Source organism: Nothobranchius furzeri, chromosome 10, assembly GCF_043380555.1.
Source record: "Nothobranchius furzeri strain GRZ-AD chromosome 10, NfurGRZ-RIMD1, whole genome shotgun sequence".
In the NCBI taxonomy this organism is placed as follows: Eukaryota; Metazoa; Chordata; class Actinopteri; order Cyprinodontiformes; family Nothobranchiidae; genus Nothobranchius; species Nothobranchius furzeri.
Genome location: NC_091750.1, coordinates 61,687,715 through 61,704,820, shown reverse-complemented (window position 1 = coordinate 61,704,820; position 17,106 = coordinate 61,687,715). Strand labels below are relative to the sequence as shown.

The 17,106-nt window shown below is 42.4% G+C and overlaps 1 protein-coding gene across 13 annotated transcripts in view; it reads left to right on the top strand.

Moving 5' to 3' along the window:
* The window catches only part of nbeaa (neurobeachin a), a 160,893-nt gene extending 144,089 nt beyond the window's left edge, over positions 1–16,804 (top strand). For 10 of the 13 annotated variants that reach the window (XM_054730804.2, XM_054730803.2, XM_054730802.2 and 7 more), the window contains 23 exons: positions 244–308; positions 510–618; positions 1,682–1,848; positions 2,779–2,903; positions 2,988–3,140; positions 3,595–3,731; positions 3,857–3,974; positions 4,074–4,176; positions 4,272–4,387; positions 5,229–5,341; positions 5,466–5,606; positions 5,714–5,833; positions 7,188–7,340; positions 7,433–7,597; positions 7,852–7,941; positions 8,404–8,596; positions 8,781–8,852; positions 12,335–12,490; positions 12,644–12,814; positions 12,891–12,992; positions 13,075–13,271; positions 13,353–13,504; positions 15,240–16,804. In XM_054730804.2, coding sequence (XP_054586779.1) covers positions 244–308; positions 510–618; positions 1,682–1,848; positions 2,779–2,903; positions 2,988–3,140; positions 3,595–3,731; positions 3,857–3,974; positions 4,074–4,176; positions 4,272–4,387; positions 5,229–5,341; positions 5,466–5,606; positions 5,714–5,833; positions 7,188–7,340; positions 7,433–7,597; positions 7,852–7,941; positions 8,404–8,596; positions 8,781–8,852; positions 12,335–12,490; positions 12,644–12,814; positions 12,891–12,992; positions 13,075–13,271; positions 13,353–13,504; positions 15,240–15,330 — 3,009 coding nt within the window. In that variant the 3' untranslated portion in view covers positions 15,331–16,804. The remainder of the gene's footprint in view (positions 1–243; positions 309–509; positions 619–1,681; positions 1,849–2,778; positions 2,904–2,987; positions 3,141–3,594; positions 3,732–3,856; positions 3,975–4,073; positions 4,177–4,271; positions 4,388–5,228; positions 5,342–5,465; positions 5,607–5,713; positions 5,834–7,187; positions 7,341–7,432; positions 7,598–7,851; positions 7,942–8,403; positions 8,597–8,780; positions 8,853–12,334; positions 12,491–12,643; positions 12,815–12,890; positions 12,993–13,074; positions 13,272–13,352; positions 13,505–15,239) is intronic. The other 3 variants (XM_015961588.3, XM_015961587.3, XM_015961582.3) reach the window with 1 other exon arrangement.
* Positions 16,805–17,106: the final 302 nt, after the last annotated feature.

Sequence of the window (17,106 nt, the reverse complement as noted above, 5' to 3'; positions counted from 1 at the left end):
TATAGGTTTATATCAGTATCAGAAATTAAAGGGACACTTTGCAGTTTGCTTGCTTTTAACACCTCCTAGTGTCTGTTAGTACGTCTATGGGGTCAAACCTAAACCAGTTAAAGTATGGCTTTAAGAGTTAGACTATATCAGTAAATTAGATATCGGTATAAGGGCTGATTTTGAACATCCCTGCTGGAAATTGATATAATTTTTTACCTTTCTCACAAATAATAATCCTAATTTGTCTTCCAGGAATGGCAGAACTCAATTCAGAAGAATGCGGGCCTAGCTTTTATTGAGCTCATCAATGAGGGAAGGTAATTAATCACAGAGTGATTTTCACCCCCACGCCAATGTGTCTGACTAGCTTATTAACACTAGAATTGTTCTGTTGTTTGACAACTGACGTGATTGAGCCCTAATGAGAGCCTCGTCAGGATAACGTCTCAGCAGGAAGTCACATGGTTGAAGTGCGTTGTGGACTTGTTGCGCTGCAGTCATTCTCATTTCTTTACCAGACTCTTGTGCCACGCCATGAAGGATCATATTGTTCGTGTTGCCAATGAAGCGGAGTTCATTCTCAACAGACAGAGGGCTGAGGATGTGCACAAACATGCCGAATTTGAGGTAAATGTGTTATTTAGGCTTAAAAGATTTTTTTGTCCTTTTTGGAAAAAAACAAAACAACAAAAAAACTATTCTGTTTCTATTATTAGGTTTTAGAATTAAGTAGAGAAATGTACTTGGAAAACAAAAATATGCTTAAACCTGCATTTTTTAACTATATTTAACTATATTTTGTTCACCTCCAGTTAAGGTGGCTTTATTTAAAGCATATTGTACTCCACTTTACACAGCCCAACTGTGGTCATCCTACAATCAAAGCAGCATGAATAGGCTGCAAGTTGCATACAACGATGCCTTAAGGATCATACTTAAAATACCCAGAGGGGTCAGTGCCAGTCAGATGTTTGTAACAGCAGGCATTTGTACTTTTAAAGCACTTTTAAGAAAACTCATATTCACTTTTATAGGCCGACTGGATAGCTCTGCCAACAGTATAATTTTAGCAATCACTGATCCTACTGTGAGCAGTTGTCGCTATTTCTCCAGTATAAGGAAATACTGGTTGAAGTGTTTGTGTGGTTAACCTGGTGTGGAACAGTTTATAGTAAAGTTTTTAATTACATTTAGATTTTTATTCAATTTTATGCTGTTATCTTTTTACTTCTATTTATCTATTTTGTTTCATTGATCTGTTGTTTTATATGTATTTTATCTGGACCTAAGAGTCTGTCAATAAAGATTATCAACCACAAACTAGTTTTTTTTTGGCCATGTTTAATAAACGCCATTGTAGAAGGTCCAAAGAGCCCCAGGTTGCCTACACAGGCTGCTCTTACCTCACATGACCCAGTGTACTGTCAAAGTGAGCCACTTTGAGTTATTGTTTAATTATTAAGCAACTCCATCACACTGAATCTGATCTGTTCTTCTGGATCACTTTAGTATTTCACACATGTGCAGTCAGATCAGTGACATAAAATGACCTTTTAATGCAGAACTATCCTACGTGTTTAGTTTGTTTAGACTTTAACAAAAGATGTGGTGAAAGCACATTTATAATCAACATGGTTAAAGACTGTGCGCCACTGTGCTGTAAAAGTAACCCCGTTGTCCTCTTTCTTAGTCTAACTGTGCCCAGTACGCTGCGGACCGCAGAGAGGAGGAGAAAATGTGCGATCATCTCATCAGTGCAGCCAAGCACAGAGATCATGTGACCGCCAATCAGCTGAAACAGAAGATCCTCAACATCCTGACCAATAAACATGGAGCGTGGGGAACAATGTCACAGAGGTGAGAGGAGGCTGTAAGGAGACACAGCCTGCCTTGTGAATAAAGATGCTTGTTTTTTAGGAGTGATTTTTTTTATTTAGATTTCCTAAATATTTCTGGAAATTTTATGAGAAACTTTTTCTCCAAACACCTGTTTACGTTAGCATGTCCCAGCTCGCTTCAGCATCAGCTAAATATAAACGTTGGTCGCAGTAATGCTAACCACAGAGCAAAACTAGCCACTGCTGCTGCTAACACTTGAGCTACTGGTAACACTAGCCTGAGCTTGCGCTAATGCTAACCTGAGCTACTGCTAACACTAGCTTGAACTACTGCAAATACTAGCCTTAGCTACTGCTAACTTCCTTGTTGGACGAGAGAAAACAACAAAGACCTCTCTCTCTCTCTCTCTCGCTCTCTCTCTCTCTCTCTCTCTCTCTCTCTCTCTCTCTCTCTCTCTCTCTCTCTCTCTCTCTCTCTCTCTCTCTCTCTCTCTCTCTCTCTCTCTCTCTCTCTCTCTCTCTCTCTCTCTCTCTCTCTCTCTCTCTCTCTCTCTCTCTCTCTCTCTCTCTCTCTCTCTCTCTCTCTCTCTCTCTCTCTCTCTCTCTCTCTCTCTCTCTCTCTCTCTCTCTCTCTCTCTCTCTCTCTCTCTCTCTCTCTCTCTCTCTCTCTCTCTCTCTCTCTCTCTCTCTCTCTCTCTCTCTCTCTCTCTCTCTCTCTCTCTCTCTCTCTCTCTCTCTCTCTCTCTCTCTCTCTCTCTCTCTCTCTCTCTCTCTCTCTCTCTCTCTCTCTCAACTCATAGAACAGTTTCCTCCCCAGCCAGCTATAAAAACACAACTCTCTCTCTAAGAACTCATAGAACAGTTTCCTCCCCAGCCAGCTATAAAAACACAAGCTTGTCATCCACCACTGAAAGCACTCGCTTCCTCCTCCCTTCTGTCATTCCTACAGCCAGTTGCATGACTTCTGGCGCCTGGACTACTGGGAGGATGATCTGAGGAGGAGGAGGAGATTTGTGAGAAACTCCTTTGGCTCCACACATGCCGACATTTCACTCAAATCCTTGGATGAGTATGGTCAGTGGCGTGTTGTAACATAGAAATGTTCTTTACCACTTTTTTCCACTTGGTCTCACAAACTGTTAAAACACTGTTAAACAGGGACAGAAGAGGAGGAGGAGGAGGGGCCGAAGTCCAAGAAGACCTTCCGCAGCCAGTCGGTCGTCACCCAGAACCCGGAGGCAGAGCTGATGCTGGAGGGAGATGATGACGCCATCAGTCTGCTGCAGGAGAAAGAGATCGATAACCTGGCTGGTAGGAAATGAACCCCTAAAGACGCACAAACATACAACGGTTTCAGCCCTACTGAACAACAAACTGTTTATGACTTTTGTTTTTAGTACGTTTTCGTTCGAGACTTTTTATCTCCAAAGGCAAGTTTTGACGTTTGGAAGCTTTTATTATTATTTTTTTTAAACATCTCCACTAACCCACCAGCTGATTGCTCCGACTCATCAAATCAAAGAATAAATGACTAAAAGCCAATTCCGATCCAAATCAAATCAATCTTGATGACTTTCATACCTGATCGCCTGCTCGAAGCAGTGTACAAAGTATAACATGACAGTAAATACAAAAAAAATCAGGACCAAAAAACATGAAATGTCTCTAAAGTTGTACATTTTCTCTTAGTTGTGAAGGTTTATTTTTATATTCTATCCATCATGAGTCTGTGAGAGTTGACATTCCACTCCGCCCTCCACTCCAGGCCCTGTGGTTCTGAGCACTCCAGCCCAGTTGGTGGCTCCTGTGGTGGTGGCTCGAGGCACTCTCTCCATCACTACAACTGAGATCTACTTTGAAGTTGATGAAGATGACCCAGCCTTCAAGAAGATGGATGCTAAAGTGAGAGCAAGCAATTATTTTAGTCTGCAAACATCAGCAAGAACTTAAAGTCCATGTAATACATTATTATTCTTGTTTTGTTAGATTGAAAAAAAAAATCTTGTTTTTAAATCTTCACTCACCAGGTTCTGGCTTATTCCGAGGGTTTACACGGGAAGTGGATGTTTAGCGAGATCCGAGCGGTGTTCTCCAGACGTTACCTGCTGCAGAACACTGGACTGGAGGTATTCATGGCCAACAGAAGTAAGTCTGCATTTGATTCTTCTGCAATTCAGATAGTTTTTGAGCATTTTTACATTCTAATTTTGTAACAAAAATTATTTTTCCTCCTTATTTCTCCAGCATCAGTGATGTTTAACTTCCCCGACCAAGCCACAGTTAAAAGGGTGGTCTACAGCCTCCCTCGGGTGGGGGTTGGAACCAGTTATGGACTACCACAAGCCAGGTATGTCCAAAGGTGTAGTCAGATGCTCACTAATGCTCTAAATAACTAAAGAAAAGGAGTTTATATGCATTTTTGTGTGTGTTTTCTCCTTTTAGACGTATTTCCTTGGCGACTCCTCGTCAGCTGTTTAAGTCGTCCAACATGACGCAGCGCTGGCAGAGGAGAGAGATCTCCAACTTTGAGTACCTCATGTTTCTAAACACAATTGCAGGTAAAATCTTTTTTTTAACTAAATAAATCAAAGTCTTCATTTTGATGAGTTGATTACAGAGCCTCAAATTTGCTGTTTCCAAATGTTTCATTTCATGGCCACAGGCATGAGTAATCAATTTCAGATAGTCAAACTGAGAGATAATTCATGGATCAGAAAATGTATTGTTTGTTTTCATTTACATTTTTTACACAAAATGTGTGTGTGTGTGTGTGTGTGTGTGTGTGTGTGTGTGTGTGTGTGTGTGTGTGTGTGTGTGTGTGTGTGTCGATATCCAATATTAAGATCATTGTTATGGCTGATAACCGAAATTTGCCGATATCGATAGACTGACATTAATGCTTCTAAAATCAGCAGATTTTGTATAGAATGAAAAATATTAAAGGTAAATCAATGTTATTATGTACACACAACACACACATTTACGGTTCTGAGATGATTTCATTCACTGTTCACATAACTAAACAATTACACATCACCCCCTCTCCCTCTGAAACAGGCACACAAATAGAGATGAGATGGAAAAAATATTGGTTGTTAATATCGGTCCGGTTTTACAGTATTTATCGAACCGATACAGATATGTTCAAAAATGACTACCATAGGCCGATACCGATATTGATGCCAATATATAGTCCATCCCTAATATATATATTTATAAAGGTATATCATTTGACGCTGACAACTTTAAAAAAAAATTCACTGCATAAAACTGTTGTAATATTCAAAAATACTCTATTTGTTCTGCATTATTACACATAACAGAACTATGCAAATACAGGAAACTTTGACACTATCACCATCTTTAAAGGGACATATTGGTTTGTCTCTGCTCTTGCAGGAAGGACCTATAACGACCTGAACCAGTACCCAGTCTTCCCCTGGGTCCTGACCAACTACGATTCAGAGGAACTTGACCTCACTCTTCCCGGCAACTTTAGAGATCTTTCTAAGGTTAGAGCAATAAAACTGTGCAAAACAGGCCAAGGTGTACCATTTCTGGTCTTTTCAGGTTTGAACAAGCCAGAGAAAGAAAACGAAGACGTGTAATTTTATTAATAACAACCTTGTCCTCCAGCCAATCGGTGCTCTGAATCCCAAGCGAGCAGCATTTTACGCAGAGCGCTACGAGACGTGGGACGATGACGGCACACCTCCACACCACTATACGAACTTATACTCCACTGCTCATTCAACGCTGATGTGGATGGTTAGAATAGTAAGTGTTCATTTGACCCATTTACAACTGTTGTACTTTTTAAGCTTCTTAAACCTGTAAGAACAGTGAAGACTTCCAATGAAAAGAAAATATTTCTGTGGCTTTAGGAACCCTTCACCACATTCTTCCTCAATGCTAATGATGCTAAGTTTGACCACCCAGAGAGAGCTTTCTCTGGCATCGGCCGTGCATGGAGGAACTGCCAGAGGGACACGGCTGACGTCAAGGTAGCGTATTATAAACATATATAGTCAGATTTTAGTTTACATGCATTTGTGGGCTGATCTTGAGTTCATTCGAACATAGTCGATAGTGGTTATTTTAAGATTTCAGAGGTTTACTAAATAGCAGTGTTGCACCTGCACACGGGTTGTCTTACACCAGAAATACAGTTGATCTAAATTTCTAATCTCAAGTGAAAGCAACAATCCAGAGATTTTTTTAGAAATTCATGAAAGTGATCATCTTACCTTGTTTTGTGTTCTAAGTTAGGCAATAAGTCCTTTTTTTAACACTAAGCCCATCCCCGTCTCATATAGCCCCATGCAATTTGAGTTGAGGTCCACTCTGCATTAGCCAATAGCATTAGACGTGTGCTTACATCCAAATGTCGATCGGGGAGCGTGTGTCCACCATTATGGAAGTACATAGACAGATGCAGAATTGGCAACGTGTCTTATGAACAAGTACATCTTTTGAAAAATATATGTATAAACAAACAGTAGCCTAGAATCTAGACCGTCATTTGCCGAAGCAAAATTGACAATCTCGCAATGCTCCATTGGAACCTCGCAGCCCAGGCCAATCACAGCATATTATTTAGAAAGTTGATGTACTATTTAATGTTTTTTGATGTTTTATGTGGTTCTTCCATGATATAATGGTGGACTGCCCCATTGACTGACATCTGTAGCAGTCCAATCACAGCAGCCTGTTGGTTTGGTGGGCGGGATGTTACCGCGACTGAGCAGAACTAAATATGGCAACGACTCTGTAGCAGTCCAATCAGAGCAGCCTGTTGGTGGGTGGGATGGTACTGAAAAAACAAAGATGGCAACGGCTCGTTTGAAACGGCTTTCACATGAACTTTGGACTATTTAGACTTGGGTTTTTCTTTGAGTCAAGAGCAGATGGAGGTTCTTAAATTTATTTAGAAAAAAGATGTATTGGCATCTGCTTTGATGGAAAAAGACAGACTATCTTGTTGACTGACATCTGTAGCGGTGAGTACATCACATTGTTTGTTATCCAGTAGCATGTAGAGACCGTTTAAAAGATAACCGTAGATCCCGTTCTACGACTGACAGCTGTCAATGGACCATGGGCAGACTATATATTCACATATATAGGATGGCGATGGCTTGCCAGGCTAAATAAACAATACAATGTGACAATAATAATTCTAAAAGAGGTGTTGCTTCAAGCCGTAATTGTGTTAGGAACTGAACGTAAGTGCAATACCTGTTTCCACCTCTAGATGGTGCCCTCAGAGAAAGCTCCAGATTTCTTGACATTTAGCAGATTTAGTTTAAACTGTAAATTTGGGTGAACTAATGCACGTATTTTTGTCACACCAAACAGGAGCTGATCCCAGAGTTTTACTACCTGCCAGAAATGTTCGTCAACAGTAACGAGTATGAACTTGGCGTGCGTGATGACGGCGTTTCCGTGTGTGACGTGGAACTTCCTGCCTGGGCCAAGAAACCTGAAGACTTCGTTCGCATTAATCGCATGGTGGGAGACTCAATCACTCCTGGAATATATTAAAGCCGTTAGTCTTGTCTTCTCGCTCTAAATCAAACACGGTTTATTCAAAATGTTTTCAGGCGCTGGAGAGCGAATTTGTGTCGTGTCAGCTTCACCAGTGGATCGATCTCATATTTGGCTACAAGCAGCGAGGACCAGAAGCTGTCAGAGCTCTGAACGTGTTTAACTTCCTGTCCTACGAGGGAGCCATAAACCTGGACAATCTGGATGCTCTGCAGCGTGAGGTTGGTTTCTATGGTGACCCATCCTTTTTTGGCAGATTAACATTTGTCATCATAAATCAGTAACTCTTGGATAAAATGTTTTTTTGTTTTTTCGCAAATTTTCAAGTTCATTTTACTCAAAGTAGACTATTTTGCATTAATTGTGTATTTACATGAACATTAAGGGGCAGGGATAGTGTGTTTTTTTTTATTTAATTTTATGTTTCTAGATTATGTGTGACCTTTCTCTTCTCCACCTCTCTGTCCACCTTTAGCCGATTGAGACCCAGATTCAGGTCTGTGGTCAGGTACCCTCCCAGCTGCTGATTGAGCCACACCCACCACGGTCCTCTGCCATGCACCTGGTGAGAGTGTCTCAGAACTAAATAAAAATTTAACTTTAAAGTATTTTAAATGACATCTATGGAAAATTGACAGGATGAATTAGCTTCTGCGTATTTAGTGGAACTGATGGCTTTTGAAACGTCTTGTTGTGTTGGGTTTTAATTACATACTAGTGATTGTAATCTTTATTATTTAAGTCTGAGTCCTTGTACTCTCCCTACAACCCCGAGCAGTAAGAGACCTCAGTGTCTCAACATCAAAGCCATCCATGTCAACCCGATCCCCCCCGAACCCCGACCAACCAGCTGCCCTCAGTGTGTGTACCTGCTCAGACCCTTGTGCTCCCACTAATATACCTTCTCCTGTCCCTTCCTCTGTCCCATCTGTCCTGTCTTTTTTCCTTTTCCTCCATCAAACCCCTTCCCTTCTCTCCCTGCCCCCTTTCTCCTCCTTCCTGTCCTTTTCTCTCTCTGTCTCACCAGTGTTTCCTTCCCCAGAGCCCACTGATGTTCAAGGATCAGATGCAGCAGGACGTCATCATGGTGCTCAAGTTCCCGTCCAACTCCCCCGTCACCCACGTCGCAGCCAACACGCTGCCCCACCTCAGCATACCGGCAGCCGTCACTGTCACGTGCAGTCGGCTATTTGCTGTTAACCGCTGGCACAACACAGTTGGTGAGGTTTTATGCAGCTGTGTCGTAATTTTGGAAGGTCATGTAACTCTGGCTCTACGAGCCACTTAAATTTACACTTTTAGACGTTTCATTAAAGAGCACATGAGGTGATTAGACCTAATAATGAAGCTTTAGCTATATTGTTTTAATTATTTGGTTAATGACTGTTAAATGTGACCTTGCAGGCCTGCGTGGAGCTCCAGGATACTCGCTGGAACAGGCTCATCATCTACCCATTGAAATGGACCCTCTCATAGGTCAGAACAAGAGATGCTCCTGAGAAAATATGGATAATTTCTACCTGGTTTTCTTTTTGATCCTTTATTAAAGCTGGGGTCCGACACCATCAAGGAGAGGAGGAGATTTATAAATTTGAACTGCCCAAACTCTCATCTCCTAAAGCTGTGGCTTTGGCTGCATGTTTTAAATCTGTTCCTGCTCAAACACACCTGATTCTAATTCCTGAAATATCTCCTCAGCCTTCAGAGTTCTGTAGGAACCTCTAATCACTCGTTTTAATCAAATCTGTAGAGTTCAAGCAGAGAAACATCTAAAACCAGCCGGAATCTGGGGCTCTATGCTAACACACCCCAGCTAACGCTACAACAGGCTAAAACAATAGTGAGGTTGAATGCTGCGCTAATCACTTAGCTCCAGTACACAAAAAAATGAATCCCTTTTCAGCCTCCCCTTCCACAGTTAGCTTAAGTTTACTGACTGATAATAATTCAATGCAGGTCGAGTTAGCGCTCAAGCTAGGGTGGCGTTTCTAAGCCATAGACATAAATACATAGATGCGCCATTGGGCGCTGGAGAGCGTAACAGCGTTGCCGCCATAATGGATGGGTTCCTCTCTCCAAACCCAACTGTAGTCAGTGCAGAAGAAGCATATATACATTTGTTTTATTTCATTGTATCTAGAATTTAACCATCATGCTGTACCACATGTCTGATTTTGTGAAAAAGCATAACAAATGTGTGTTTGTTTGTTTTTTGGTTTGGTAAACACCCTTCTCAGTTGAATTTAATGCACTGGGTGGGAAAATAGACCCATCCAAGATGGCAGTTGACTGCTACGACAGTTCCAATAGGCAGCGCTTGCCCACGTTGCATCTATATATATGATGTCTGTGTTTCTACGCTAATAGGCGCATCAGTGCGTCCCCCTGCAGTGGATGCTGTGAACCGGGTTGCGTATTCTCGTTGATTGACAGCTCCCTCATGTGGATGCGCAATAATATTGGTCAACGTTCTAGGCTTGATTAGTTGTAGTAGGGGTTGTATGAACTAGTCGACTAGTCGACTAGTCGACTTCACAGCTCTGTAGTGACTTTTTATGCCTGTCATCAACTAGTCGCTGTCATGTGATAATGACTGACAAGATGCAGTCCTCGGAAGACAGCGGGTGATGAGCCCCTGCGTGTCTGGATCGAGGCGGAGGCGACGCGCTATGCGGTACTGACACCGGCGGTAAAACGGACTTTTAACCAAACTGAGACCTTTTCCCTCTTGCAATTTAACCTTCCCCTCACCCCCATCCTAATCTTAACCAGTTTGCGCATGCAAAGCTCTGATCGTTGACGTGCGCTCCAGACATTGCGTCCTGAGCACCGCTAAATCAGGTGTCACCACTTCAAAAACAAATTAAACACGCGATCGTTCATGTCGGCTCATTTCCTTTCATGTTTTCTGTCTGTTATTTGTGCCTGATGCATTTCGCTGCTGCGGAGCGAGGCACATCACCTGTTGTCCTCCGGTGACACACCCCCAAGATTCCACTATCCACTCCGCTCCGCTCCGAAACGGTCCCGTTGTAGTCGGCCGGCGAGCAGCGGCACTCCGCTGTTTTTGCGGTCGGTAGATCTTTTAGAACTGCAGTTCAAAGGTAACTCATAAGGTAAATATATATGAACGCAGGTAGCAGTTTTTCTTTAGGATTGAGAGAAGATGCAGGAAGATAATAAACAGGCAGGACAGAAAAATAGTCAAATAAAAACATGTTCGCTTTTGTACCTGGTGGTTGCAACAAACAGACACCACTGAAGGTAATCAGAAGTGAGGAACAGAAAATAATTATTTTAATGTTTAGAGCAGCAGGAACTCCGAGAGGCTGCAGGCGCATCAGTGAGTTTGCGGCTGCTGCGCAGGGGGAGGGGGGAGAGGGCTGAAGTAGGATGCAGAAACTACCGTTGTTAAAAGAGATGTGTTAACTTAGAAAATGTGGGCGCAATTTTAATTGTCAAAAACTCCAGCGAACCTACCGACCGACCCCCCGACCCCCCCCCCGCTTCCGGCGTATGACGTCATCAACGACTAGTCGAAGTCGACTCGACTTTCATTACTTGACTGTCGACTTTAGAAAAAATAAAGTCGTGCAGGCCCTAAGTTGTAGAGGGCAGGAGAGGGACTAAGGGAAATATTAATTATGAAAGAGAACCTACTTTATATCATAGAACAGGGTCAGATAGTCACATTTAATTCAATTCAAGTTTATTTATATAGCGCCAAATCACGACAAGAGTCGTCTGAAGGCACTTCACATAATAAACATTCCAATTCAGGTCAGTTCATTAAGCCAATCAGAAAAAAGTTTCCTAAATAAGGAACCCAGTAAATTGCATCGAGTCACTGACTAGTGTCAGTGACTTTACAGCAGTCCTCATACTAAGCAAGCATGCAGCGACAGTGGAGAGGAAACTTCCCTTTTAACAGGAAGAAACCTCCAGAGAATCCAGGCTCAATATAAGCAGCCATCCACCACGACTCACTGGGGATCAAGAAGACAGAGCAGACACACACACACACACACACACACACACACACACACACACACACACACACACACACACACCAAGTAATGTTGCTATGGTTACATTGTGATTTCTTAGTAAATATTCTATTTGGTGAGAGATAAACTTTATTGTATTTATCCTAGTGAATCTGTAATTAAACGGGTAAACTAGTAGTAGCAAATTCAATGTCAAGGAAAGTAAAGTGTTATTATCAGGAGAGGGAGAATGATTAAATGGTTAGCAACAGTGTTCAAGACGATGGCCTCCTCCATGAGGGCACCACAGCTCAGCAGAACATCGTTGTAGCTTCTTCTGGGGAGAAAAACATTTAGAGAAAAAATAAAGTTAACAGCTGAAATTACAGAAAATAATACTGTTAAAGAGCAGATTGTGGAAAAAAGTAGTAGAGTGTGGAAAGTGGTCAGTGTATCCTCCAGCAGTCTAAGCCTATAGCAGCATAACTACAGAGTTAACTCTGGATAATCTATCCTATTTAGATGGAGGCATGTTGGAGGCAGGGCATGGGAGAGTCGTCTTTACCGACTGTACACTCCACCTCCCTCTACTCCCCCACTTGTCCAGATCTAGGCTAACATCAGATTTTAACCATAGGCCCTATCAAATAAAAATGTTTTAAGCCTAGTCTTAAAAGTAGACAAGGTGTCTGCCTCACGGACTAAAGCTGGGAGCTGGTTCCACAAGAGAGGAGCCTGATAACCAAAAGATCTGCCTCCCATCCTATTTTAGATATTCTGGGAACCACCAGTAAACCTGCAGTCTGAGAGTGAAGTGCTCGGTTAGGAACGTATAGAACACTGCATTTTAATTTATTTTAAAATGTGTAATTTTTGTACCCCAGCTTTAAAATAAGCTTAAGGGCAGCTAAACATAGCCAGGGTGAAACGGTTTGCCTTCATTATTAGTTTATACTTTGTGTTCCTGTGTAGCAAATAACTCAGGTGTGAACAAGCGTCAGATCACTGACCTGGTGGACCAGAGCATCCAGATCAACACACACTGTTTTGTGGTTACCGCGGACAACCGTTACATCCTGGTCTGTGGCTTCTGGGACAAGAGCTTCCGAGTTTACTCCACTGAAACCGGTTAGTCGTTTTTTTTTGTGCTTTCATTGTAGGTTCACCAATGATCTCTTCCTAGCAGAATTGTTTGTCTTTAGAAGTCAACAGGTTGAACGAATTGTGAGAAGCTGTGACCTTCATGCATCGATCATGAATACCTCCCCTTCTTCTCCACAGGAAAGCTGACCCAGATCGTTTTTGGCCACTGGGATGTGGTGACGTGCCTGGCCCGGTCAGAGTCCTACATCGGAGGAGACTGCTACATAGTGTCGGGCTCCAGAGATGCAACTCTTCTTCTGTGGTACTGGAGTGGGCGACACCACATAATAGGGGACAATCCCAACAACAGTGAGTGACCCTACATTGGACATGTCTGTGTGTCTCTGGCTGTTGTCTTGCTTCTATGACTCGTCTTGTCCTTCAGGTGACTACCCGGCTCCCAGGGCCGTGCTGACAGGACACGACCATGAGGTGGTGTGTGTGTCTGTCTGTGCGGAGCTGGGATTGGTTATCAGTGGAGCCAAAGGTTTGTATTCATTTCAACATTATTGGAAAACACTTAGCCTTGCTGAGACAAACAAACATTTCTATACTGCCTTGTTCCTCAGAGGGCCCGTGCCTGGTTCACACCATCACAGGAGACTTGCTGAGGGCCTTGGAGGGTCCAGAACTGTGCCAACGGCCCCGCCTCATCTCCGTATCCAGCGAGGGACATTGCATCATCTATTACGAAAGAGGTCGCTTTTGCAACTTCAGCATAAATGGAAAACTGCTTGCACAAATGGAGGTCAATGATTCTACGCGGGTGAGGCAGACACAGATACTGCTGATGTGAACATCTTCTAATGGTGCTGCTCTTTAACTCCTCTACTGCGTCCCTCTGCAGGCTATCTTGTTGAGTAGTGATGGCCAGAACCTGGTGACAGGAGGTGATAACGGCGTTGTGGAGGTGTGGCAGGCATGTGACTTCAAACAGCTTTACATCTATCCAGGCTGTGACGCCGGCATCCGTGCCATGGACCTCTCGCATGACCAGAGGTACGGACCAGCTGGAACGTCTTAATCTGAATGTATGGTGATGTCTAGGGACAGGTGCAGAAATTCAAGCTAAGAAAAGAAATATTTCTCTTTTATGGGTCAAAGTTAAAATGGAGCAAGATGTAAGCATTTAGTGGTAGATGGAAGCTGCTGCTGGGGCTGCAGCATCACCTGGTGGTAGCTGCCCAACACAGCAACAGCTTTAATTTACCAGAAACAAAACTAAAAGATAAAATAAACAACAAAATGTTTCTTTTGCTTACATTGGAGGATAAAAACACAGATTCGGCTTAAAACAAATCAGAGCAGCTTGTGCTTTTATTTTGATTATTTGTTGGTGTGATCAAATTTTCTGCCACTGAGTGTCCTGATGTCAAAAGAAAAGTATTTTTTGCGCCCACCCATCTATCTTGCAGTAACAGAAGGAAAAGCCTTTATTTGGAAGGGCACAGCTGATTTAAAGCTCAGGTACATGGGTAAAAAATGTTTAAATCACTTAAAATTGTTTAAATTTAGGTTTCTCACCACAAGATGGGACAAAATCCCATCTGTATAATCCAAGCCGATGGGTTTTTTCCTCTCTGGTAGTGAGTTGGGAGGAGCGGTGAGCTCCACCTGCTGTTGATGGGACAGGCGTACCCGCTTCTTTCTCCCAGAACCGTGAGCTGCAGCTGCGCGCGCCGCCAAAATGACATGCTTTATTTAGAAATGCAGCCGCATCGCGGTCGCCAGCCGATGTTGACGGAGCTTCAGTCCAGAAAGTTTATGTTTTTGTTTTCGCTCATCAGCCACAGATCCTTGCTCACAGCAAGTTGGGCTTCCAACCGTGGTGACTCACTCACACGTTCCCTCCTACGTTAGTTGGTGACGCAGTGAATTAAAACATTAGGAATCCTAGTATTTTAGTATTTATATATATAAATATATATAGTTTTTGTTTGGTTTTGTCGTTTTTAGTACTTTTGTGTAAAAAGAAGCAGGCCGTATTTAGTATTCAGAAATATTGCATGCAAACTGCCAATGACCTGAGGTGTTTATCTTACAGTATTATTCTGTTTTGTACAAAAGTTTTAAATGTGCTACGTTATTGAAGTCATCATAGAGTTCCAATGTTCCTTGAATGCACCACAAGCGGTGCGAGAAGCCATGGGTGAGTGCAACGCTGCCAGCCGAGCTCAGCTGCCAAAATGCGGCAGGATGGAGGAAGGAGCGGTCAACCTTTATGTAGCTCCGGTGGCTATCTCAAATAATGGACTTGTGAAAACCCACAAAAGGTTTGATTGGTCAATGGTGGTAGCGTGATCATGCTGCATACACATGCGCAGATCATTTTCTTTCTGATCCTCTGGAAGGAAGGACGGTCCTGTTGCTTCAGATGCATCTCTAATCTGCAGGTAAAGTTGGCTACAAAGTTGTAGTCAAAGTAGCTGAGGGGGGTCAGAAATGTCGCCAGATTTGTGGCTAGGCGCTTTTTTGGAAAAAAGTCGTTAAGGGGGTCTGAAAAGTCGTTAGAAATGGTGACAAAGTCGCTAAGTTGGCAACACTGCTAAAAACCTTCTTCTCATCCAAGTGCACTCTTAATTCATCATTGCACTTCCTCAGCTTCTCACCAGCATATCCACTGACTTTGAAGTAGATTGGATTTAGTTGTAGAGGCAGATTGGGTCGGTTTATTTTTCATTTTGTTGGCTTGGATTTCAAATCCAATTTTATTTTCTGTGCGTTTTCCTTGCAGGACTCTAATCACCGGAATGGCCTCTGGCAGCATCGTGGCATTCAACATCGACTTCAACCGCTGGCACTACGAGCACCAGAACAGGTACTGAGGCGGAAGGCAAGAAGGAGAGGAGGACGGAGCGAGGAGGTGATACGCTGTGCCGTGTGTCTGCAGCACGGGGGAAACAACAGGTACCGAGACGAAGATGAATTAGTACCGGACCTTAGACTCTTCTTCCCTTGGACTGAGGGTGTTACAGTGCAGGTGGAAGCAGCTTCCTCTGAGCACGAGTGTGACCCATAAAACCCAGAAGACACGCACCAAACCTCGCTAATAAAACACAAAGATCGCAGCGTGGGGACAAAGAGGAGGTGGACATACATGCACCGCTCACAGGACGGCTGAAACTGCTGCTCCTTCACAGAGGGGAAAACTAATTCCTGTTTTCCCTTTTCTTTTTTCTCATTTCATTTTTTCTAATTGTTTGGTTGGACTTTAAATTCCAGATGGATGTACTATATTCAGAAGCGGTCACAAATGCACCAGCCCTACCCCGTATTTAAAAACCGGTGCTATTGGCTCGATCTTAAATTCACTCTTAAAAACTCCCCTTGAGTTTTAGTTTCATGTTGTCTTGTTTGATTCGATCAGCTCGGGTTCATTTCAAATCATTTTTTCTTTTCTTTTTTTTTTTTTGATCCACAGTGGGATTAAACCAGAATTTTGTGTAAATAAGACTCTGCTTCCTTCAGTCACACTTTATTTCACTACACAAACTACGCTTATCACCTTTAATTTATTAATGACTTGCTGTATGTAAAATATTGTGTAATAATTAATATAACATTGACCAGACTGATGGTAACGGCGGTGGCATCAAGAATGATGTTTTTTCATTATGTTTTTTTTTAAACTGGTGACAACAATACGGAGATCTTGCCACCAAGGAGGATGAACACAAGATTTTCTTTGTATATTTAGTGATTGTTTTTGTCAAATATGTACATATAATCTAGGTTGAGGCTCGGCGGGATACTTACTCAGCTGAATGAGACCGAAAGAGCAAAGGAAAACTTTACTTACACACATTTGTTGGTTATTTAAGAAAAAAGAGAGAATCAGCTCAATGTAAAAGTTTGTTTTGTATTTGCACTTTGCACCAATCACATATCATTATTTATTAGCTTGGTTCTTTCTGGTCGGCTGCCTTTTCGTTTAGGTCCATTCCCCTTTGGGGTTATTTGTGCATTGATGTTTGTATTTAAACCGTTGAGCTCATGTGTGACTCTAAGTTTTACAACCTCACAGTTGTAAGCAATATCATGATTCTGTAGCTGATAGAGGCCTGGGGAGGAGGGAGGATGACAGGTGAGAGACGTTACTGTATGTGTGAAGCCATCACGATCAAACATGCACATACTCTGACAGGTTCAACTTACGTATCCAAAAAAAAAAAAGGTTAAATATTTTTGGATCTATGAAACCCTAAAAACTATTGTATTCATGTTTTATTGCAAAGATGTAAAATATGACATGTGTGAGTTGGAAAAAAAATCATAAGAAAAATAAAATATGCAAAGAATTTGAGGTCTGAACATTTAATCATTTTCTGCTATTTGCCTCGTTAGCGAAGAAGCATTAAGGTCTTATTGCCAGTGGCGGTCCCAGAAAAATGGCGTGGGGGGGGGGGGGGGGGGGCAGAGAAAAGGTTGGGGTGACACGCCAAGTTGGTTCTTGTGGTAACTTATTTTAAAGGGACTCTACGGAAGTTTGTCAGCCAAAACATGTATAGATATAATAAATTTCTTCTTCATGCATTCTCCTGCAATGCCCTGGTCCTGTAGAATGAGCCCTGGCATTTTTACTGTGATTGCCTGTTTTTCTG